The 23,236-nt window shown below is 35.5% G+C and overlaps 5 protein-coding genes across 7 annotated transcripts; 4 read left to right on the top strand and 1 right to left on the bottom strand.

The window, feature by feature from the left end:
• Positions 1-396: 396 nt before the first annotated feature.
• On the top strand, positions 397-1,261 carry LOC111021094 (cytochrome P450 family protein). The gene is made up of 2 exons (XM_022297946.2): positions 397-687; positions 787-1,261. The coding sequence occupies exons 1-2, from the start codon at positions 546-548 to the stop codon at positions 1,029-1,031; spliced, it is 387 nt and encodes a 128-aa protein (XP_022153638.1). The 5' UTR covers positions 397-545; the 3' UTR covers positions 1,032-1,261.
• A 2,569-nt stretch (positions 1,262-3,830) lies between these two features.
• On the top strand, positions 3,831-6,827 carry LOC111021080 (uncharacterized). Of its 3 annotated transcripts, none has more exons than XM_022297925.2 (6): positions 3,831-3,990; positions 4,120-4,234; positions 4,763-4,929; positions 5,198-5,288; positions 6,201-6,309; positions 6,413-6,827. In XM_022297925.2, the coding sequence occupies exons 3-6, from the start codon at positions 4,818-4,820 to the stop codon at positions 6,464-6,466; spliced, it is 366 nt and encodes a 121-aa protein (XP_022153617.1). In that variant the 5' UTR covers positions 3,831-3,990; positions 4,120-4,234; positions 4,763-4,817; the 3' UTR covers positions 6,467-6,827. The 3 variants fall into 3 exon arrangements, with proteins under 3 accessions (XP_022153617.1, XP_087984326.1, XP_022153618.1); XM_088128200.1 differs by having other exon boundaries at positions 4,711-4,929; positions 6,243-6,309; XM_022297926.2 differs by having other exon boundaries at positions 4,711-4,929.
• Positions 6,828-6,964: 137 nt separating this feature from the next.
• Positions 6,965-8,128, top strand: LOC111021079 (HSP20-like chaperones superfamily protein). The gene has a single exon (XM_022297923.2). It carries the CDS (start codon positions 7,032-7,034, stop codon positions 7,797-7,799), a length of 768 nt encoding a protein of 255 aa, XP_022153615.1. The 5' UTR covers positions 6,965-7,031; the 3' UTR covers positions 7,800-8,128.
• A 5,215-nt stretch (positions 8,129-13,343) lies between these two features.
• Positions 13,344-13,998, top strand: LOC111021046 (EPIDERMAL PATTERNING FACTOR-like protein). The gene has a single exon (XM_088128148.1). The coding sequence runs from the start codon at positions 13,444-13,446 to the stop codon at positions 13,831-13,833; it is 390 nt and encodes a 129-aa protein (XP_087984274.1). The 5' UTR covers positions 13,344-13,443; the 3' UTR covers positions 13,834-13,998.
• A 1,686-nt stretch (positions 13,999-15,684) lies between these two features.
• LOC111021045 (G-type lectin S-receptor-like serine/threonine-protein kinase SD2-5) lies at positions 15,685-19,447 on the bottom strand. The gene is made up of 2 exons (XM_022297881.2): positions 16,611-19,447; positions 15,685-16,426 (listed from the first exon to the last, which is right to left on the bottom strand). Exons 1-2 carry the CDS (start codon positions 18,412-18,414, stop codon positions 15,771-15,773), a joined length of 2,460 nt encoding a protein of 819 aa, XP_022153573.2. The 5' UTR covers positions 18,415-19,447; the 3' UTR covers positions 15,685-15,770.
• Between the last annotated feature and the right edge of the window lie 3,789 nt (positions 19,448-23,236).

The raw sequence follows: 23,236 nt of genomic DNA, 5'->3' as shown, positions 1-23,236 counted from the left end.
AGTGATGCCAAGATCACATTTCTCGTATCAAAATCACTCCCCTTTCCACTAAAGATGTTTGACAAATTAAAAAGTTGATTTTTAAATTACGATTTTAAAAAATCAATTATATTTAACTATCTTTTTTCAAAATCATTAATTCTATCTTCACTCCCAAACACACTCTAAATTATATAATGACTACTCCATTCAACTCATTTATCTTATTTAATGTTCTATCTGACAACTTGAGGTGAGGAATCGCATATTATGAACAATATTTAAGCGCTAACATGTTACGATCGAATTTTAGATGAACGTAAAAAGAGTGATATATTTTTATTTATTTATTTTAAAATATATTGTTAAATTTTTAACGGTGACAGAAACGGGGAAGATATATAGATAGTGAAGAGAGAGTTGGGTAGTATTTGTTTAAGCATTAAAATCCGCCTCTCCTCCTCTTCTTGTCTGCTCCCTTCCAAGTTGCATCTAATTTTCTTTCACAAAAGAAAACAAAACAAGTTTCCGGCTTCCATTTTCCTCGTTGTGAATCTGCAGCCGCCATGTCTTCAATTCTGAGCTCCCAAGGTCTGGTAATTGCCACAGCCATGGTCGTCTCCACCACTGCTCTGTTCCTCGCCTTCTCAAAGCCCGACAAGATTCCTCTCCCCTCCTCAAAATCCCTCCGTTCTTGCTTCTCTTCTGGTGCGTGCGTATTCCCCTCTCCCTCCCTCCATTAAATTAATTTCATAACCACTTTTTGGGTCTTGAATTCTGGTGGGTTTTCTATTTGACTGTGTTTAGATGACAAAAACAAGAACAAGAAGAAGAAGAAGAAGAAGAAAAAGGTGAGATTTGCAGAGGACGTGAAGGAGCCGAGTGGGAACGGAGAGGAGTACAGGAAAGAGCACGACGAGAAGCTGGCGATGGCGGAAAACAGAGAAAGAAGAAGAAGAATAAGCTGTAGAAATCAAATTCCGCCGAATCGAGTTGCTCTCTATAATGGAATTCTCAAGCAGCGATCGCACAGGATGGAATGTTCCTTTTGAATTCAACCCAACGCCAAGCAACAACAGTTTTTTTTTCTTGATCTTTCTTTCCCTTCTCCTCCTTTTTTTTCTGTTTTTTTTTAAATCTCTTTTTCTTTTTGGGGGTTTTCTTGTTTGTTTCTGTTTGGGGAAAACATTAGAGAAATCTTGGTTTTCTGTGGCTGTAAATGGATGCTGATGGTGGAGACCACTTTTTTTCATAATAGTAAATACTAAATTTTATTTTATTACCTGTGGGTAGCTTTGTCTTTTTTTTTTTTTCCTTTTTATACAACAAACATGAGAATACACAGATTTGAACTTCCATTCTTTTTAATTGTTTGAATACGGTACCAAATAAATATTTGTATTAACAAAAAGTTTGTGACTCCATATATTGTTGTATTAAAAGAGAATATTACTAATAAAAAAATTATAAAAATTAGTTATTTATGGAAAAATGGTTAAAGAATATTTTTTAATTGGATTTAATGGACTACATTACAAATTTACAAGTAAGAGGTTTGTTATGGAACCGATGGAGTTTCAAACAAATTAATAGATTTTTTAAAAAAATTTTTACATTTTCTTTTTGTTGAAAATTGAAAGTGGAAATTGTCACATATCGTTCAAAGATTGATAAAATTGGGGCGAAATATTGTTAGCCTCTATTTTGAAATTTGGAGAATATTTTTTCTTGCTTGTGATTTTGACATTTTTTTTTTCAAGAAAGTAATTGATCCTGTTAAGATAAAGCTGCAGGGAGATTAGATTCTATACATATTTTTACCATAACAATACTTGAGTGTTAACCGATATTGCTAACCACCATTAAATTTTTGTAAGTAAGAGAGAGAAATGAAGAAAATAAACTATGATTTCTAAGTTTTTAAAAAGTAAAGAGGTATCGTCAACATGAGCTTTTTCCTATCGCCTTTTTAGTCCAAAAGTTATTCCATTTCAAAAACCTTCTCAAGTACTACTTTTTTTTTTCATACTTAGAATATTTAAAAAGAAGAAGCATCCCTTTAGACCAAACAATGAGTAATATATTGTTATTATTATTTTGATGAAACAACGGGTAATATGTTAATTAATTAAATTAAATTTGTTGATATCAATAGAATTAAAGTGATGCTAAAGCAAGCATAGTTTGATAATTGATATATACCTCTAACCATGAGGTTGTGAGTTCGATTTCCCACTCACACATGTTGTATTAAAAAAAGAATTAAAGTGATGTTTTTATTAATATATTGGCGAGGAGCAAATTTTGGAAACTCTTATTTGTGAATTGAATTAATTAATTTTATATGTCAATTAATCAAAAGTTAACGAAAAAATTGTCAACTAAGAGCGAAAATGAGATGTGTATATATATATATATAAACTACATTATATGTGTGTAAATTGTATTATGAGTCCTATGATCAATTTGAGGATGAAATATATCCTTTCATGTATGTTATATTTCAAGTTAAATTAATTTCATGTCAATTTAAAATTGCGTAGAGAAATGGAGAGAATCACATAAAGATTTTGTAGCAAAATCAAATTGGAAAGAAAAATCATATTTACAAAAATACATAATTAATAGATCTAGTTGGAATGTAACTTTCACAAACTCATGGGACTTATAGAAGAGTAACATTCACTTTATTTTTGTATTTTGACAGTTGAAATTTACCATAAAGTTTCAGTGGGACCACAACTTGCGGTGAAATTTACATTTATGTTAACAAAATGTAACTCTACTTTTGCTAGCTCCGGTTAGAAAATGTGCCATTATCCACACACAATCGTGCATCTGTTTTACACCAAATGTTTCAAGCAAGTTTCTTGCTTCTTAGTGCAAACAACTTATTTACAAATCTAAAGGATTAAAAAAATGATTGGGAGAACGAAGTGGGAGAAGAGCAGAGACCCAGAGGTCCAAAGGACGAATTGGGCCACAAGACCCAACCAACTAGGAACCAGTACCCGGCCGACCAAGTCTCGGCCTCCACCACCTCGTGCTTATTTTCTGTGCACCGCCAATAAACATGATAACAGGTTGACTCCTCCACTCTTACTTCGTCCGGCCACGACGACATCATCTCCTATTAAAAAAAGAGAAGATATCTTATTCCTATAAACCCTAGAATTCTCACGATTATAAATAGAGAGAGTAACCTCATGATCAAGGTAAGTTACAAAACTCTACTATTTGCTACGTTTCACATAAAACTCAAATTCCGATTTAAACATCGGAGTGTGTGGTTGACCCGTTTAATTCAAGAAGATTGGTGCAAATTTGGTGATTTCGATCGATCAAATTGCTGCATCAACACCATACTACCGCAATTTTAATGCTACTTTCTTAAACTTCGCTTCGCCTCAATTTTAATGCCTACTTTATTAAAACTTCGTGAGGTTGATTGGATCTGTTCACATAATTCTTGATTTTTTTTTCTCAATTTCTTTGTGGTACTTTTTCTCTATATTAAGCTCATACTAGAATTAAGCTTCAAAGTTTCTATTTGTGTTAAGGCAGTCAAGATCAACGAAGAAGAGGGAGGTGAGATTAACTAATACTCGATTCTCTAAACTTTTTGATCGATAATATAATCAATTAAACTATGCTTAAATTCGTAGAACATTCGAACTCTTTTTTCAATACAACAAATATGAACAAGTGACTCGAGTGACTCAAGGCTCGTGTTGGCGTGTAACATTCCAACTTAAAACTATACAAATCCATATTTTATAATTCAATTATGATCCACTATTATTTAAAAAGACAATTATGATCCATTTCCTATAAATAATAATATTGTATGCACCCACCATTTTCCTCCCCATCCTTATAATAACCAGAGCCAGAGGAGAAGCGAAGGAAGAAGAAAGGAGGGGGGAAAAGCCGAGCCTGTGAGCCCTCGAAGGGGCCATTTTCGATTTCAGGAAGCACGAGAGTGGCGACCCGTGACATCGTTCACTCAAGGTCCACAACTTTTTGTTTTTCTTTCTCCAAAGTTTCAATTTCTGATGATAATATTATCTTTCGATTTCTCAATTTTGCTTTTGGTTCCGCCTTTTCCTTTTCGCCCCGTGAAATCGTTTTGATTTTCAGGAGCGGCTCTCTGATCTCTCCTTTCTGGAATCGGATTTGGCGCTCCTTGATTCCTCGTCCGTGGATCCGTTTTGGCTTTCTGAGTCTGCTATATAAAGCTTGCCCTATGCATGGGGTAAGTTCCTTCCTTTTTTCTATTTTTGATTTTAAGCCTCTGAGTTATCTGATTGATGCGATGGCGTGGCTTTATTCTATACGCCAATTCGGAATGGATTGTTAGCTCTGTGTTTGGTTGCCTAGAAAATGTGGCAAAATTGAAGGAAGCATTCAGTACTGAATAAGGATTTGGAGATGGCGTTTGTAAATTGGTTGCCTCCTTGATTCATCCGAATGATTGAACTCGAACCATTTCTGCTGCATTGGTCTTCATTTGTTTTATTTAATCTTAATGGTGTTAATCATAGCATGGAAATAAAAAAAATCCAATGGTTTAAGGGATTCTCTCAACTGTAATGTACATATGGGCAAATGTAACTACTGAATTAGCATCATTGAGAGATTTGTTTCATGCTTTTCTAATGTTTACTATAGTTTTGAACCATGCTATGGCTGGTTCTAATGAGTTTTTTGATTAACTGTGGTTTGTAATAGAGCATTGGTTGCCTTGAAAATCATATCAAGCCTAAACTTACAACTACTGTAGCTTATCGATCGAAGGCTTCTCGTAATATATTTCGGAAATCGTAAGCCCGCACGTCATGGACAACAGTGCCAACCGGTCACAGGGAAGCAATTCATCAATTAGCAAAACCAACCAAATACATGGGGACTCTAGTGAAGCTAACGTTTCTACAGCATTTGTAAATAATGGTAACTCCTCATTGCTTCTGTGATTTTTAGCAACTTCACTTGATCAACTTGTTGCCATAACATTAAAACTCAGAGCAAAAGCTCCATTGTCTTGAATGTCGAGTCTCAGACTCTCGGTCCATGTTCAAGTTGATTCAATTGGATAACCAATACGTATTATGTCATTTTTCTGTCCTTTTTTAATACAGAAGTTTACAGTTTAGGAGAGGTTCGATGTTGAACAATATTGTCATGTTATTAGGTGGTGGTTTGACAATTTTGGTTGTAGGTCTTCTTCTCTGGAATCAAACTAGGCAGCATTGGGTGAAGAACAAAAAGCCGTGCAACCGAGAATTATTTGTTCGGGAACCCAAATTAAAGTAAGTTGATCAATGGTCACTGATCTTTTCTATTACCAAAACAAGTTATTTTATATCCATAAATCCATCCAGAAACTATTGGTTTCCACTTATAAAGCTGTAATTAGATTCTTGTTGAACCATTTGCTCCAGTCCATACTGAAGATAATTTACTAAGTTACATTTAGACACTCCCATCGACAACTTTTAAAATGTTTCGTTTTTTTTTAGAAATTATTGTACCTCTTCTGGAAAAAAATGTAAGTATTAATTCTGTACATTTTTTTTTGTTTTTTTTTTTTTTTCCCTTTTGCATTCAAAAACATTGTTACAAATTTCTTTGATGGTTTCCTTCTAACCCAGGCGATGGATTTTATTTTTGGATGCTAACTTCGTCATGGGAAACAATAGACTGTCTCTTCAAATTTTTGGGACAGGGATATAACCATCAAATTTTTGGGACAGGGATATAACCATTATACGTGTTTGGCCAAGTAAGCCGATGAAGTTTTACAGTGAAACATGAAAGCACCATGTATAGACATTATTCACAGTAGTTTAGAGCAAGAGCATCTTGCTATGAGCATTAGGGCTTGTTTGGAGAAAAATTTCCAAGATTTTTATTTTTTGTTTTATAAGTGTTTTTAAGGACTAATTGGTAAAGCTTAATGATATTGTACACATTAGAATAACTGTTCACGAATAACAACTTCATTTCCTTTGAAAAATAATTCCAAACAAATCTAGTTTCAAGCATTGAAATATACTTTATTGAAACCTTCACTTTGAAAAGTCTTGAAAAATATATTTCGACTCAGACTGAAAGCTTGCTAAAGATGATAAGAAACCAGAAAGAAAAATCTTTTTAACGCTCTGGTTTCTCTGAATTGGGAGTTAATTATTCTTGAACTTTGTTTGTTGTATCTTTGTCAGCACTCATTGTCTCTGCATGCCTAAATCCTTCTGGCTTTGCAGTTGGAATGCAACATACGACAGTTTGTTGGGAAGCAACAAGCCGTTCCCACAGCCTGTTCCACTTGCTGTAAGTGTCTCCCAAGCCAATACGCTTCATTTCTGTTCGATTTTTTCTCATTAACCTCTCCCTTTTCTCTAACCGGGGGGGATCTAATCTTGAAATCATACAGGAAATGGTTGATTTTCTTGTGGACGTATGGGAACAAGAGGGGTTGTATGATTGAGCAACATTTATGGAATGGAAGATATTTGAAGGTTAAGTTAGACTTTTTGGAAACCCTCTAAACTGCTGAACTCGAACTATTACACGAACAGGCTCAATTGCTACGTTGGCAACTAGAGCCAGCCAATACCCAAAATGTAGCTTTCTGCAGTGATATGTAAAACAGAACATTAATCCATATTAGTGTTCAGCTTGTTGCAGTAGGCCTCTTGTGTTCTTTTGGGTAGTGTTTGTTGAGTTCTTGTCTTGTCTGAAACTTGAGTTGCCTCCTTCTGTTTAAATGGTAAATTGTGTGTAGAGAGAGACAAGATGAATTCATTGTTTTCATTCTTCATCCATAATTAGTTTCATAAATTCTTTTATCCTTTTTTCCCTATCCATGAAAAATGTTAATGTATATTGATCAGTTTTCTTATTTGGATTTGAATTTTATTAGTGATTGGGTTTAATATAAAGTTTGGATTATTAGGACTAAAAACTGTAATTTAGTCCAAGATAAAAAAGAAATTTGAAAAACAGAAAATAATTGAGAAACAACGAAAAGGTCACTGACACTTGTTTCCACCATGGAGTACCACCTCCCAGAACTTCAACGAGACCCTTCTGGATTCTCACACACCCACCACCGCTCCTCTCTTTATATCAGTATCTCATCATCATATTCTTTACTTACCAAAACACTAAAAAGAACCCCACGTTTTCCTATGGCCTTCCCTCGTTTGGCTCTGAAGAATTTACACCAAAAAAGGGCCGCTGTTTCCTCTTTTGCTGATGCTCTGCTGCAGAGGCCACGGTGGGGGGCTGAGCCCCTGAGAAGGCTGTCTGGTCAGAGCTCAGACGGCAACCCAAAGGATAAGGAGGTCGCCGTCAATGAAGGCCAAGACCCCAACATGCTCCCAGAGAGGAGGCATGGCAAGAAATGGGTATGGAGGAACAACGGGGGTCTAGGGAGTTCCCTGATGCAAGCGGCGGAGAGCATAAACAGAGTGCTGAAGAGCCTGAGCTTGGGAGGGCGTGTGAAAGAGCAGGAAGAGTGCTACAAACTGCGGCTGGAGATGCCCGGGATGGCGAAGGAAGATGTGAAGGTGACGGTGGAGGGCCGGGTTGTGAGGGTCAGAGGAGAGCACAAGGAGGAGGAGGAGGAGGAGAAGGAAGAAGAAGGCGGCGGGTGGGTGGCGGCGGCGAGTTATGGTTATTACGATACGAGCGTGATGCTGCCGGAGGATGCGGAGGTGGAGGGGATTAAGGCGGAGCTGAAGGATGGGGTTTTGACGATTACCATTCCCAGGGGTGAGAGGCCCCAAAAGGATGTCAAGGAAGTCACTGTTCTCTGAATTGTGTTGCTGAGTTTTGTAATATTTGGTCTCTCAAATTTTGGAAAAATAAATGCTATGATTTACTTTGGAGTTTTTTTTTTTTCCTTTTTTAGTACAGCAATTGCAGATCAGATCGGAGTTCAACCGGAGAAAGATCCAAAGCAAAGCTCTTCATGGTTGAGTTTGTTAGTGTGGTCTAATCAGAGTAGAGTCATGGTTGAGTTTGTTAGTGTGGTCTAATCAGAGTAGAGTCGGCATAGAAATGCCGATGTTGATGTAAATATATACATGTCGATGTTGATTAATATTTTAAGAAAAATAATGGAAATTGTGGAAATTAACGAAAATGGTGGAAATTGATAGAAATTTATTGAATTAGCACAGAAAACTTGAATATATACATGTCGATGTTGATTAATATTTTAAGAAAAATAATGGAAATTGTGGAAATTAACGAAAATGGTGGAAATTGATAGAAATTTATTGAATTAGCAGAGAAAACTTGAATGGTAGTTTAATTAGTTTATAATGGATCATTTTAAAAAATAGTTTATAATGGATCATTTTAACCATTAAAAATAAAGAATATGACTATTTTGATGTCTGATGAAAATTATTTGAATATGTAAAGTAAACTTTAATGGTAAACTTTTGACTACTTCTTTATTGTTCTTCATAATAGGATTCATTTGGAAATGAGATAATTACCAACTTGATTTTCAAACATATTTCTAAATTCTAATTAACTCGTGTCTTTCTAAATTCTAATTAACTCGTGTATGTTTACTTTTTACTTAACTATTGTAATTTATATACCTTGGGAGAATTATTGTAATTTATATTAAAATTATCAAGATAGTGAACTAGACCCTCCACGATCATCTTTTAAGTTATCTATTCTACCCCATGTTTCACCACTATTTGTATATAATAATATTTTATTTTTAAAAAATTCTAAGATTATTTCAATATTTATATATGTCAGTATTTACATGTATTGTTTAATTGTGTAAGTAAGGACTAGATTGGATTAGAGATTATCAATAAAGTAAATTCCAAATCTTATTATTTATACTTTATACAGTATTAAAATTCGAATGTTTCATTGAACAGACTAAGATTACAATCATCGAGGTGGTGAGAAATTATAGACTATAGTGGCATAGTAAGAAGATTATGAACATAAAATAACCTTGAAGAAGAAAAGGAAAAAAAAACATAGACATTTTGACATGTCCACGACATGGGAAAAGTCGACTTTTCCCCCCTATGTCGATGTTGACATGCTCGATACGTGGACATGTCGACCATGTCCAACGACATGTCGACATGTCTCTCGACATTTTGAACCCTGATTCTATGTTTTCACCGACATGAAAATTAAATCTAAATTAAAAAAATAATCATAAACGGTTGTTTATCTACTAAATATTTAATTTAGTCTAAAATATTATTAATTAATTTATTAAGATAAATGTTATAAATTTCGATAGAATTATATTTTACAAGATTATATAAATATTTTAATTTTTGAATAATCATAAAGGATTGGTTAGCTACTAAAAAATTTAGTTTAATTTAAAATATTATTAATTAATTTGTTAACCTAAACATTATAAATTTGGATAGAATTAGTATTTAGTAAATACTTGTTTTCTTCTCAACGATGAGGAGGACTAGATGTTTGACAACTCATTATTTCTTGAGAAATTGAAAAAAGTTTATATTTTTGCATTTCTCTATTTTAATTGTCAAATGTTCTTTTTGAATGAGAAGGAGGCAAGTATTTTACAATATTATATAAATATAATATAATTATGCATTTGAAAACAAGAATTTCCACAGAAAACAACGTTTAGATACTGACTTAGGGAATATGAAATCAAAAACAAAACTGGACTTAATTATTGATTGATGAAGTTAGTAGTTGTTAACGATTTAAACTTATTATTAATTAATACCATCAAATCGCCTCATATTTCATTGAGTTGTTGTAGAGAGGCAATAACGTAAGGAACCATATGGGGAAAAGACCAGTAAATAGAAGCCACGTGTCAGAATAAAATGGAAGAAGTGGGTACACAACCCCAGCAAAGCGTGCTACGCAGTGGTCTTGTCAACCCCAACTTTTGTTACCGTACACCTTACAGCAGACCGTCCGATGCCGTCTGATCACACGACCAGAGCGCGTTGACTTCGAAGGAGGACCGTCGATTTTAACCAGGTGGTGTCAGGGCGAGGGAATCATGTGGTGTGTGGATCAGATGTGATGCCTTCTTTGTTTTGCTTCTAATGGAAAATAAATATGTTAATTTTTTTTTTCTCCCTCTCTCTTTTCATTTTTTGGCAACAAAGTTGAAAGCTTGGTCGACTTTTCGATTCTAAAAACCCGTTTTTTTTTATTATCGTTAGTGCAGGGTCCATTAAATCAGACGATCAGATCACCTCGACAATAGTGACAATAGTTGGAACTTAATTCTAACATTAAGTTTTATAGTTTACGTGGTCGAAAATACAATATCGGAGTAAATTTCTGTTTGTAGGTGCTTAGCTCCGCATAGGATCGTTATTGACATGTTACTCTAGTAAGAAATGCATATCAACAATTATGCAACAACGTATAGTTTACTAATATTTACAATAATTTATTTAGTTTCGTTGTGAAAAATCCAATCAAAATTTAAAAATACATTTAGTGGTTAAATTAATATTATTTTTCACGATATGAACCAAATTATTATAAATTTTAAATTAAGAGAACTATATATCGTGACGTACTAAAATTTATAAACTAAATCGTTAGTTACAAATTTTAAATTAGATTAAATTGTTATATATTAAAGTTTAAATACTAGATTGCAACTTTTTTAACTTAAAAAGTAAATTGTGAATGTAGTCCATCGTAATATCCATTGTTATAGTAATCAATGATTGACGTGTTTTCTCCTTTATTACTATATTTATATTACTTAAATCGGGATTTTATTATTAAGTACATATGGACTATGAGATATATATAGTGTACGAGACTTATAATGTTATGTGTTAATATTTTTAAATCTATAGTTTTTTTTAAAGCAAGAATATATAATGTATAGCGATGAAACAATGATATTTAAGTGAGTTAGCATCCACTCTATACTAAGAGCATTGAAAAATGGATAGTTCATTAAAAAAAAACCTTTATTTTTGTATTTCTCTGCTATTTTTCTAGCTACAATTTAGCGGTGTTCAACACAAAATAGGTACTAACCGGTGAACGCCTAAATATTTTTCTTGAATACTAAAAAAACAAGTATTTTCCTTAAAGAAATATTGTGGGCATAAGTAATTTTTTAGCTAGGAATCTAGTAAAACACAATTTTATGCACATTCAAGAACAAACATTTCACTCTTGAACATCTTCCAAGACATAATTAATTGCTAATCTCTAAGATTAATACTCACTTATTTATGGTCAAACTTCAATCAATTTTAGGTTAAATTGTCATTCTATTCATTGATATTGTTTTCTTTTTAATACAACAATATGTGGGGAATAATCCAAAACTTACGATATTTTCGTCAGAGATAAGTTTCTTAACTAATTGAGATAAAATTAAACTAGCAGTCTATTCACTTAAGTTAGATTTTTTTTTTCCGCTATGATTTTCAAATTTTAATTATAGTGTCTTATAATTTTGTTAAATCTAATAAAATGTTTATGCTAATATTTTTCTTAGAAGGATACATTTTTTCTTGGGCGTGGCATAAAAACTAGGGTTCACGAATTATTCAATCATTTTGAACTCGATCTTTTTTAGGTAGATGTGGAGAATTAAACCCTACATTTAAGAAAAGTTATTAATGTCTAGTTCAATTATAAGAGGTAGAGATGAAAGTTTGAACTTATAAAAGTTTTTGATTGGTTTGTTTTTTTGTTTTTGTTTTGTTTTGTTTGTTGTGATATTTTTTTAAAATGAATTAAGGGTGGAAAAGCTGTCCTCAATCATCCTTTTTTTCACTGTTTGCTTTACAGAGACTGAAAAATCTAGAACTATTTGTCACTGATGATGCCCACTTTATTTGATTCTCTCAACTTATCAAAGCTTTATGTTTTTAATAATTTTCATGGAAGCTTAGATTGGATATCTGCTTTTTCCTAAACTACTTCTACCACTGCTTATGAGAAGCTTTTCATTTTGTCAGCGTTTCTACAATGTATCTGCACTTTGATTTTGGTGTCCTTTTCAATTTTCCCTCTTCTCCATTTCTACCTATATTTCAAATATTGCCTGTTAAATACAATACAAAATGTTAAGGGTACAATTCAATGCAACATGTGGTCCTCAAAGACGAGAACGAAAAACATGTGACTTCGGAAGTAGAACTCAACTCGGTTCTGACCTAGGGAAGATTCGAACCAACAGGAAATCCATTAACATTCGACGAAAGGATGGTTTTGCTGTGAAAGAATATTCGAGCGTCGGTGCAGTGCACATAAGATGGACATATCACCTTAGTCATAATTGTGCATCAACATAACATATGACGATAACGACTATAATGAAGTACTCCATAAATGGAATAGAATTTAAGAGAGATGGTTTGGATGATTTTTGGCAATCCCAGGGCCAGAACAGTCAAATGACCCACCCACCTAAATACCATCAAAATCAGCCTCTTAATCAATTACCATTTGCAAAACAGTCAAAACACCAATTTCCAAAAATTACCAAACAATTCTTTCTTTGGGTTTATCCATACTGTTGAAAAGCACTCCCATTGGTGAATGACCCCCATAAAATCACCTCCTTTTCTCTAGTACTTCTTAAATTTAAAAAGAAAAAAAGTTCAAAGAATTTAATCTTTATATTTTAAATATTTAAAGTCCCAAAATTTGAATTACATCTCTTAAAAAAAATTTTTTATTATGCTTTTAGTTTTCTAGTTAATACTATTAATATAATTAGATGTGAGTAAAGTTAGACTCTTTATTTATCATCTAAGCTTCACGTAGCAGTCTTACAAACTCTAAATATCAAACATATCTAAATGGATAGGACATCACCATGTCATCGTTGAACTTAAATTTTTAAAATATTAAACTTTGTTAAGGAATAACTTGGAGATTACTAAACGTGTCACATCATGTCATCAACCAGATTATAAAATGTTAAATATATATTCGGAGGTCTAATATTTAAGTGTTTTTCTGATTAGTATTTTTATCCCTAACCTTCTAAAATCTAACCAAGAATCTCTCTAGTATACACCATAAATAACATAAACTCCTTTTCCATTTCTTTCTCAACAATTTTATTTTCCTGTTTTTTATTTTTATTTTTTTTTTTGTTTTGTTCAATTTCCTTTCCTCAAGACTTTCTAAAAGGGAAAAAGAACCTGCTATTTATGGTGCCAGTACTGAAGAGACTCTGATGAGATTTTGGAATATATCTCCCTTAAATTAGGAATAAAATAAATAACATTATGGGGTAATGTAGTTTCATGGATCATCTAAAAACAATTATTTAAAATAGTTTTCAATATTTAGAAATCAAAAGAAAAGAAAAGAAACTAACTATTAGCAACTTCTTGGTCTTTGGTAAAGGAAACACATCACAATTCACAATTCACAACTCCCATTGAAATCTGCAAAATTCAACCTTCTCTCCCTCCTCCAATGGCTTCCCCACTCACCACCCTTCTGAACCTCTCCATCACAGCCCTCTTCATCTTCTCCCTCTCCATTCCTCTTCCCACACCCTCAGGTAACACACACCAAAAACAGACCAACCCTTTTCCTGTTTCATCTCATGTATCTATGTTTCGTATCTCAGTTTTTGCGGCGGGCGGTGGCGGCGGGAGCTTGCAGGAGAAGACGGTGCTGGGGTCGAAGCCGCCGCAATGCATCGGGAAGTGCTTGAATTGCAGGCCCTGCTCGGCGACCCTGGTGGTGCCTGAGCACCGTGAGAGGAAGGGATTCGAACCTCTGACTCGTAGAGAAAAAGATGATAGCTATTATCTTCTGCATTGGAAATGCAGATGTGGGAATAAGCTTTATCAGCCTTGAGATGATGATTATGATTCCTTGTGATCTGGGATGGTGATTTGTGTACAGAATTAAAAACCAGATTTGGCTTCTTTTGGCACTGTGTTTTCCATCTCTTTTTCTTTCCGAGTTTTGGTTCTTTCTGGATCATTAGTGTATGGCTTGTAGCATTTTCATAATTTTTAGAATGGGAATGAATGAAGAATTGTTTGGATAAAGTTGTTGATATTCTATCTTTTGTTTTGAAGTTAAATGTACCATCATTTGATTGAATTTCCTAGCTTATGACATGTGTGAATCAATGGTAGAATAGAGCAAAATTCCTTATTTTAAAATATGGGGTTGAGAAATCTAATAATTTGAAAATTTTGAACAATCTAGATAAGAGTTGGTTGTATTAATAATGTTTAGAGTTGACCAACAGAGGAATATTTAAAGGGAAGCTTGGTGATTCTGTCTGAGAACTTAGTTTAATATTAGATAAAACTTTGAAAATATTAGATAACCACGATATCCTATGTTGACATAAAATCTTTTAGTTGAAACTAAAAACAACATCATGTAAACGCATTTTAAGGTGTACAATATCATATTATTGGTGGAATTTTAGAGAATTCTACTTTTAGTTTAACAAATGGTATTTGAGCCATATCTCTAACTTATGTTAACGAAATCTTGACTATCAAATAAAAAGTCGGTGAATCTCACTAACATAACAGTCACATTATATTGTGGATGAAACATTGTATATTGATTGAAGAGCGTAGAGCTTCTTATTATTTCAATAATGTTTTTCACAATAAAACTTTATCAAGTATACAGTATACTTTGATAGGAAGGCTGAAAATACGAGACTATATAAATCTTTGATGGTTATCCCATGATGTAATTGATGGTTCACTTCTGTTCATGCAAAAATTTGACCTCTTGAGATTCCACTTAATTTGCACCAATCTTCGAGAATAAAAGGATCGACGAGACCTGCAAAATAAAGTAACACTAAGATCGATGTGGCTCTCGTCACACGAGCTTCGATGCTTAAGTTAGGATCAGAGTAGTTGAGTATAAAGCGTAGGGTATTGTGAGCATACCTTTAGGTCTGGCTTACTCCAATCTTAATACATCTAGGAAATCTATCTGGGCTAGCGTGGGCTGTCGTCGGATCAAGAGTCGGGACGCGATGGGTTCGGACCGGCATGCACACGATCGAGAGTTAGGTCTTCTGGAGTTCTCGACCGGGGGGGTCTAGACTTGCTCGGCGCCAACCACTAGTCGGTCGGGAGGCCAACTTGGGTCACCAATCATTGGCCCCCTTTCTGATTCGTGCCTTCTCTTTTCTCTTCTCCAATCTTCTCTCGCTTTGCTGAAACTTCTCTTTTTCCCTATAATAATTTCTATTAAAGTGGTAGCATGTTCTAAAGAGAGTAGTTGACTAGATAGTAGAGGTGAAAAAGGACCAATAGACAAAACAAATATTTCAGTGGAAGCTCACCATCTTTTATTTGAAGAGAACCTCGTTCGGTATAAAAATATAATTTCAATAAACTACTTGTGATACGTTTTAAAAATTTGAAAGAAAGTAAAATAATAAAGTTAGATAATACATTTTACTTTTTTGGACTAATCAAAGTTTGTACAAATAAAAGTTCATTTTTAGACCTAAACCAAAACATTTATGAGAAACATCACTCATGTAAATGTTATAATGTGGTCCTATTAATTTGTTTTTTTTTTATAAAATAGCATATATAAATGTAGATGGAAACTTACTACCTTTTAATGAAAAATAAATATCTTAACATGTTGATCATTTGAGTTTAATTATGGATCGTATTAATTGTTGGATGTAGATTCAAAATTTGTATACCTCGCAATCATAGTTCAAAATACATTTTGTAATTCTTCTCATGCCAAAGTATGGTATATTTTGTTACAATCTTCTCCAATAATTTTTTTATTTATCTCGGTCCGGATAATTGAACATCGGACAACGGAACTTCACTAAAATACCCATTGGATCCCAATAACATTGCCCCCACTCCACTGCTCCACGAAAAACTCGAACCCATCTCCGACCAGATCGGCGGCTTGGGCACCGGAGAAACCCCCTCCAGCATCTGCACCACCTTCCTCATCGGCGGCCGGAGACTGACCTCCTCCTGAATGCACCACACCGCCACTTCCACCGCCGCCTCCACCCGCCGGTCGGCCTCCTCCACCTGCAGCCGCGGGTCCAGAACCCGACGCCCCATCTGCTCCGCCACCATCTTCATCGCGTAGGACGGCAGATGCGCCTTCTCCGGCGGCTGTTCGGAGTCGGCGTGGTAGCTCTTCCTCCCGGCGATGATCTCGAGAAGCAGGACGCCGTAGCTGTAGACGTCGGTCTTGTCGGAGATTGCGAGGTGGGTGATCCACTCCGGCGCGACGTAGCCTCTGGTTCCGCGAAGCTGGGTGCAGATGAAGCTCTTTTGTGCGTCCATTAACTTGGCCATCCCGAAATCGGAGACTTTGGGTGTGAAATTTTGGTCCAGAAGGACGTTCTCTGGCTTTATGTCGCAGTGGATTATCTTTGATTCGCATTCTTCGTGGAGGTACGCCACTGCCCTTGCTATACCTGTTCGATGAAATGGCCCAAACAATTTTGTTCATATCAAAATATTGATTCCCCCAGCTTTAATTACAGAAACTAGGACTGCAATTTTATTTTTACCACCCTCTATTCCACTTCCTAAGCTTACTAAGTTCAAGTTAGGAGTAGAACACAAAATTGAAAGTGAGGAATTTGGTTAAGAGTTTACCCAATGCGATGTTGAATCGGGTGTCCCAATCCAGAAACGGAGCGTCTTCTTCACCATTGAAAATCCATTTATCCAACGATCCGTTGCTCATATACTCGTACACCAGAAGCCGATGGAGACTTTCAGAGCAGAATCCTGTGAGCTTCACCAGATTCACATGGTGGATCCCGCCGATCAAACTGACCTCCGCTCTGAATTCCCTCGCCCCTTGCCCCATTCGCTCCAGTTTCTTCACCGCCACTCTCGACCCATCTCCAACCTCCCCCAAATAAACCGACCCGAATCCCCCGTGCCCGATTTTCCTCGAAAAATTCTTCGTCGCTCGCCGGAGCTGCCGGAAACTGAACCGCATCGGCCCACCGGAGATCTGCTCGAGGAATTTGTCTTCCTCTGTTGCTTCTTCGATGGAGCTTAGCAGTTCCTTCATTTTCCGGCGGTAGAACCGAAAACAGAACAGGCCCATAAATGCCAGAGCCATTGCGGCGAGAAGAATGCTCATCAGCACGATGTGTTTTCTTCTTCTGTACTGGCTTGGGCTCATCTCGGCGTCGCCGCCATTAATGGGGAGCTTCGTTTTCATATACGAAATGTACCCGCCGGAGCTTTCCTCCGACCGCTGTAAACTACCGATTTGGTCGAAGAGGAAGCAATTTCCCGAAATGGGTTCGAAGAATAAAACGTGGCAAGAGCAATTACCGGCGCAGGCCGCTTTGCAAGAGTTCAAGTCGGAGTTGAATGAAGGAGTTGAGAAGCGAAGAGCGAAGTAATCAAGATCTTTCCCCAAATACAGAAGCTCGGTGGAGCTGCCATTACAGGGGATCGAATGGATTTTGCAGTTGATTTTCTCGTTGAGAATCGAAGGGCATTGGCAGCGGTTGTCGAAGTAGCAGATGAAAAGAGGATCACAAGGCTCCGGAACGCCGCAATTTCCCGCCGGAATTCGAATCGGCTCCGGCGGAGCTGATTTTCCCATCTCCAAATTGTGAAAGGAAATCGATCCGTCGGTGTTTAAAACAGAGACCCATCTGTCTTTCCAATTCGATTGCCAGAAAAATCTGAATTCCCATAGCAATTCCCCTTTCTGGCCGTAGAAATTCCAAGAATTCGACTCCAAAATAGCAAACAGAACATACCCACCTCCACCGGAACCGGCGGCGGACTTTGGAATTTTCCGGCTATCATTCGACAGAGCCCAATAGATTTGGGGATTCCGGTAACCGGCGGAGAGAACCAAATCGCCATGTTTAAATTCCAAAAAATTCGAGAGATCATTGTCGTTTGGATAACTTCTGAGCCTCATTCCTTCCCAAAAAACCTGGCCGGGCAAAAGGGTATCGGTCGGAAAATGGAAGCTCTGCCAAATAAAACTTCCATTGTTACTCTGCAAAACCAAGTTCCCGGAATCCAACAGCTGCATCGAAACGACGCCGTCTCCGGCCGTCCCCGTCGACCAAACCGGAGCCCGATTCCGGCCGGAACCATCCAAATAAGCAACCCCTGTTTCATCAAATACAAAGAGTGCAGAATCGTTCACCGGGAAATCTCTGTTGGCCGTCCAGATTACCTTTGAACTGAAAATGTGAGTGATTCCGAGTGAGAAAACGTTGTCATCGGCGCCGCTGTAGAAGCCGAGAGCGAAAACAGAGTTGTTGGACAGAAGAAAATTCCCGTTTGTTTGGTTGAATTCTGATGCAGAAGCTTTGAAGCCTGGGAGGATCTTGTCGATATTTTGGGATTCGACGATGAGGGATTGAGAAATCAGGAAGAAGGAGAAGAAGAAACTTGAGATTTTGTGGAAACCCATCAAGAATTTGTTTGAAGTTTCATCATCCAATTGGGGAAAGTTAATGATGAAGAGAAGAAAATAAGAAATAAGTTCTGATTTTAAACTTCAAATTCAGATGATTATTAGTAGTTTTCTTTTATAATTTTTCAGTTCAATTCAGATGTTTATTGCAGAAATGGTTGGTGCTGCTTCTGTGTTGCTAGGTAGTGAGATTGCACGTCGTCTAATTCTTTAAAACATGCAAAAAAAAAAAAAAAAAGTAAAACAATATAATAAATGATATAGAGCACGGAAAATATAAGAACATATAATATTTGCAAATTTAGTAAGATATTATGGTAATCTTGTTGATGCCTGTTTGACTTTTAGAATTAATTCAATTATAGTACTTTAAATACTGTATCCACTCAGTATTTTAAAATTTAAAATTGGATTTAGTGTGAAATGTCAACTAAATTGACGGATTTCAAAGGTTAACTAAGCAAGAAATTGCTTGATAGCGAGTAATTATGATATGTTTCATTAATTGTTTATTAGTTAACAATTAATGTTGCTAAATGCTAATGACATGCCACGATGTGCTAAGTCCTACCATTTTTTAAAATTTGAAGATACAAAATAATAATTAATGGTGGGTGTGCGTGGACTCCACAATCTTTTTTAAATTATAACTAAACAAACATCCTTTAGAAAAAGGAAAAAATAGAAAAAACATCTTGAAAAGGTTAAAAGATTTTGGTGTCGCATTCGAATTCTGATATTTTAATTAGTTGAACTATGTTCAAGTTGAGAAAAAATAGAAAGAATTTTAAAAAAATAAAATTATAAAGTTGAAGATTATAAAATTTAATATTAAATTTTGATAGCTCTATTTATTTAGTACTTAAATTAAGAAAATATATGTATTAACTACACATATATTAACTACGTCTGTTGACCTTAGATTGTGATTCTATAGAGATATTTTGGATAAACATTGGTTAATTTGTTATTAATGAAATAAACTGATATTTGCATTGTAGCTTTATTTTTCTAACCAACTTATCAAATCAATTTTATACTCTCTACTCTACTTTGTTCATGAATGGTATATTTTAATTGCCAACATGGATGATTGACTCATTCCACATTAGAAATAATTGCAGGAAATCCTTTGATAACATGAATTCCTATTTATCAATGATATCCCACGATCAAGACAATTGGCTAGCATAGTTAAGTAGTTAAGGTACCTTACTCCTTTCTTTGAAGTCAATTTGTCTGTTTTTTTCTAAGTATAATTAATAAAGATGCTTGTTTGTGAGAAATTTATGGTGAAGAGATTCTCAAATTAATGAACTTGCATTTGTATTTATGTATACAATATTTGATGTATGATCTTCTTATGCTTTCTCTCAAATGCAAACTTTGATTTGAAAGCTGCTAAGTTTGTTCTCGAATCTATGAAGTTGGAGCCTTCAGCTTCAAGCTTATTGAAGAATCTTTGAAGTGTTCGACTTTGAGCTTCTTGAAGATCTTCCGTTCATTGATGAGATTTTTTGACTTGCAGCTTGAAGAAATCTTTAGTTTGCAACTCGATGAAGCCTTCGACATATAGCTTACTGATCATTAAATGTTGGTAGATAATTATAAATCCTATGATTCTGAATATGAATCTCTCTCAATGCCTCCATTGAGAGTGACCTCCACATTTATAGAGTTTCTTATATGTCATTTCTTCTCATGGGCCTAATGAGTTTGAACCAATCTCTACATGGGTTGATCTAGTTAGCCGGCGCGACCTGGGACGGGGTTTTGTTTGGGTCCGTGCGCGCCGGAGGGCGGCATGGGGGCGAGAGCCCACCAAATCAAGGCCCCCCCGACACGAGCACGGACGTTTCGTGAAACGCGTTCGCGGGTCGTTTGATGTTTTAGGCATCGACAATGATCCTTCCGCCGCTATCAGACGGGCTTCCCCCGTCTCTTAGGATCGACTAACCCATGTGCAAGTGCCGTTCACATGGAACCTTTCCCCTCTTCGGCCGGCTCGTCCCTTCTGCCGGCGATGCGCTCCTGTCCTTAACTGGGCGGGTCGTGCCTCCGGCGCTGTTACTTTGAAGAAATTAGAGTGCTCAAAGCAAGCCTACGCTCTGTATATATTAGCATGGGATAACATCATAGGATTTCGATCCTATTCTGGGCGCCGAGGACTCGGATTTAAGCCATCCGCGCGATGGTGCGCACGGGAGGCCAGCGTGTGCCCCCGCCCACAGCAACCAACAAAGGGGTTGCGAGGGGATTTCTTTAGACAATCATAAGAAAGACATGTGATATAATTTGATTTCGTGATTTTAAAATTATTTGAGTACATGTGTAAATTTGTGGTTTATTCTAAATATAATTTTAAAATAATAACGTGACACTTTAGTAATTCGCATTACTCAACAGTTAAGGAGCCTTACTCCTTCCCTTGAGGTCAATTTATATGTTCTTTTTTAGTATAATTAATAAGTATGCTTGTTGGCGAGGAATTTATGGTGAAGAGATCCTCGAATTATTGAATTTGTATTTGTATTTATATATGTAGTTCTACAATCTCTAATGTATGATCCTCTTATACTTTCTTTCATATGTAAACTCTGATTTGAGAGCTGATGAGTTTGTTCTCGAATCAATAAAGTTGGCGCCTTCAGCTTCTAGCTTATTAAAGAATCTTTGAAGTGTTCGACTTTGAGCTTGTTGAAGATTTTCAACTCGTTGATGTTCTTCAACTTATAGTTTGATGAAATCTTCAGCTTGCAACTCGATGAAGTCTTCGACTTATAGTTTGTGGATGATTCTAAATGCTGGTAGATATTATAAATGTTTGAGGACGCTTTTGAATCCTCAGATGAATATGATCTATCTGAATGCCTCAAATGAGAGTGACCTCTGTATTTATAGAGTTTTGGTGAGTACCATTTTTCTCCTAGCTTAATGAGTTTGAGTTCAATTTGGGCTGATATAATTAGCCATGTCATCCAATGATTATAAGAAAAATATGTGACATATTTTTATTTGTGGATTTTAAAATAAATATTCGGTACATGTATAAATTTGTGGTTGGTTCTGAATATAATTTTAAAATAATGACGTGACACCTTAATAATTGGCCAAATTTTATCATTCAACAATGCTATTTTCTTTTTCAATAATTACCGTTGAAGATTGAATTCATCGACATTAGAAATATTTATAAGTATCTTATTCACCTGAGTTATGAAGTGATGATGACTAGTAAGTATGTTACCGGATTCAAGAGTAGTAACTCCATAAAATTATAAATGAAAATTTAGAAACATAACGTAAAACTCATTAAAATAGACTAATTTTTTTTTATCACATTTATAATTAAAAAAATTAAAATTAAAATTAAAATTAAAATTGATATTTTGGTACAACAGCATAGATCTAATTCCAAAACCAGTAACTCTTGGAAAAGAAGTTATACGTGGCAAACATTTTCTAAGTTTTTATTTTTTAACAATAACAATAATAATAAAAAAGTACTACCTTTTTTAGGAAAATATAATTAATAACTTGTATCCAATATTTCTATATTTCAAAGGGATCTTATTTATTTATATTCAAATTAGTCCTAATTACAGAATATAACGTTTAGGTTGTACTTTTTATTTTAAAGTTTAAATATATAATTTAAATTTTACTTATTTAACTCAGTTAATGATGGTAAATGAAAAATTGAAGCGAGAACGCCAACATGAGCATAGTTCAGCATAGCGTAATTGACACCTATTATCTCTGATCAAGGTAATGAATTCGAATCCTTCACCCCACTTGTTGTACAAAAAAAATGAAATAATAAAATAAATGTTAGATTAATTCTTAAATTTTAAAATAAATATATTAACATAACCTAATAGTTGTCGTAAGTGAAATATTCCCACCTAACCCCTATAAATACGCCATCACTCGACTCAATCAAGTATGCAATTCTATATGAAAGTAACCTAGAGATTCAAACTTTGGACGGACTTGAGAGTCAAAGTGTTTGTTCTTTGCATGCAAGTTTTCCTGTCCAACTCGCCAGTCAGCTCGCGCACGAATCTCACATCGTATAATTCAACATGAATATTTAGCCGTCGTATGTTAGAACATTTAAACAAGTAAGCGCTACATCAAGTTAGCTACGATAGGCGATTCTCAGGGTTGAAGGAACCACAATATGGGAGTTCTGAATCCACCTAACTATCCAAATGATCTAAAGGAGGTGCAAGCTCTTGCACGAAAAGCCTCCAAAAGGGAAAAAGCCTAGAACTAGAGTGGACTCTCGTAAAACACAAGCTATGCATGTCGACGAGTCTCCAGTAGCTGATCTACATGCCTAGGTCACTCAGATGTAGGCACAGATGGAGGACAACAAACTACCAAACTACCCTTTTCGAGCTGCTAGAACCTAATTAAGATCTCGTAAAATCTTAGGAAGGGGAAGGGGAAGGCAAATGAACTACATGTAAAGAAATCATTGAACCTACCATTCTCCAAGTTGGTGCTTGGAGGCAATGACAAACCCCAAGCTGAAGGGGATCTATGCTCATTCCTCTAAGTTTAGTCGTCACAGAAGAAAGATGAAGACCTGCGAGAAACCTTAAACATGTTGGGAAGTCAGATAGCTCTGCCCGATTTGAGTTAGTAAACAATGATGATCTACTGCTCCAACTAGAGCAATTAAAATTAAAAAAAAAGAGCTCAAAAGCGAGCTCTAATTAAGACGACATCAAGAAGGCTTGAGCTAAGCCTTCATCTAAAGACGACGAGCCTAAGGAGCCGCCTTTCACTCAGGAAGTCTTGGACGCCCCAA

This window comes from Momordica charantia, assembly GCF_013281855.1.
Source record: "Momordica charantia cultivar OHB3-1 chromosome 8 unlocalized genomic scaffold, Mcharantia_2.0 BLBB01000008.1, whole genome shotgun sequence".
NCBI classification, from domain to species: Eukaryota; Viridiplantae; Streptophyta; class Magnoliopsida; order Cucurbitales; family Cucurbitaceae; genus Momordica; species Momordica charantia.
The sequence above is the reverse complement of the archived record's forward strand: the minus strand, read 5'-3'. Positions and strand labels throughout refer to the sequence as shown.

Excerpts from the sequence above, each read along its gene's own strand:
- LOC111021094 (XM_022297946.2), top strand. The coding sequence starts at position 546 with ATGTCTTCAATTCTGAGCTCCCAAGGTCTGGTAATTGCCACAGCCATG. Across the intron at positions 688-786 it reads CCGTTCTTGCTTCTCTTCTG|ATGACAAAAACAAGAACAAG; the intron begins GTGCGTGCGTAT and ends GACTGTGTTTAG.
- LOC111021080 (XM_022297925.2), top strand. The coding sequence starts at position 4,818 with ATGGACAACAGTGCCAACCGGTCACAGGGAAGCAATTCATCAATTAGC. Across the intron at positions 4,930-5,197 it reads TACAGCATTTGTAAATAATG|GTCTTCTTCTCTGGAATCAA; the intron begins GTAACTCCTCAT and ends TTTTGGTTGTAG. Across the intron at positions 5,289-6,200 it reads GTTCGGGAACCCAAATTAAA|CACTCATTGTCTCTGCATGC; the intron begins GTAAGTTGATCA and ends TATCTTTGTCAG.
- LOC111021079 (XM_022297923.2), top strand. The coding sequence starts at position 7,032 with ATGGAGTACCACCTCCCAGAACTTCAACGAGACCCTTCTGGATTCTCA.
- LOC111021046 (XM_088128148.1), top strand. The coding sequence starts at position 13,444 with ATGGCTTCCCCACTCACCACCCTTCTGAACCTCTCCATCACAGCCCTC.
- LOC111021045 (XM_022297881.2), bottom strand. The coding sequence starts at position 18,414 with ATGGGTTTCCACAAAATCTCAAGTTTCTTCTTCTCCTTCTTCCTGATT. Across the intron at positions 16,427-16,610 it reads CCGATTCAACATCGCATTGG|GTATAGCAAGGGCAGTGGCG; the intron begins GTAAACTCTTAA and ends TTCATCGAACAG.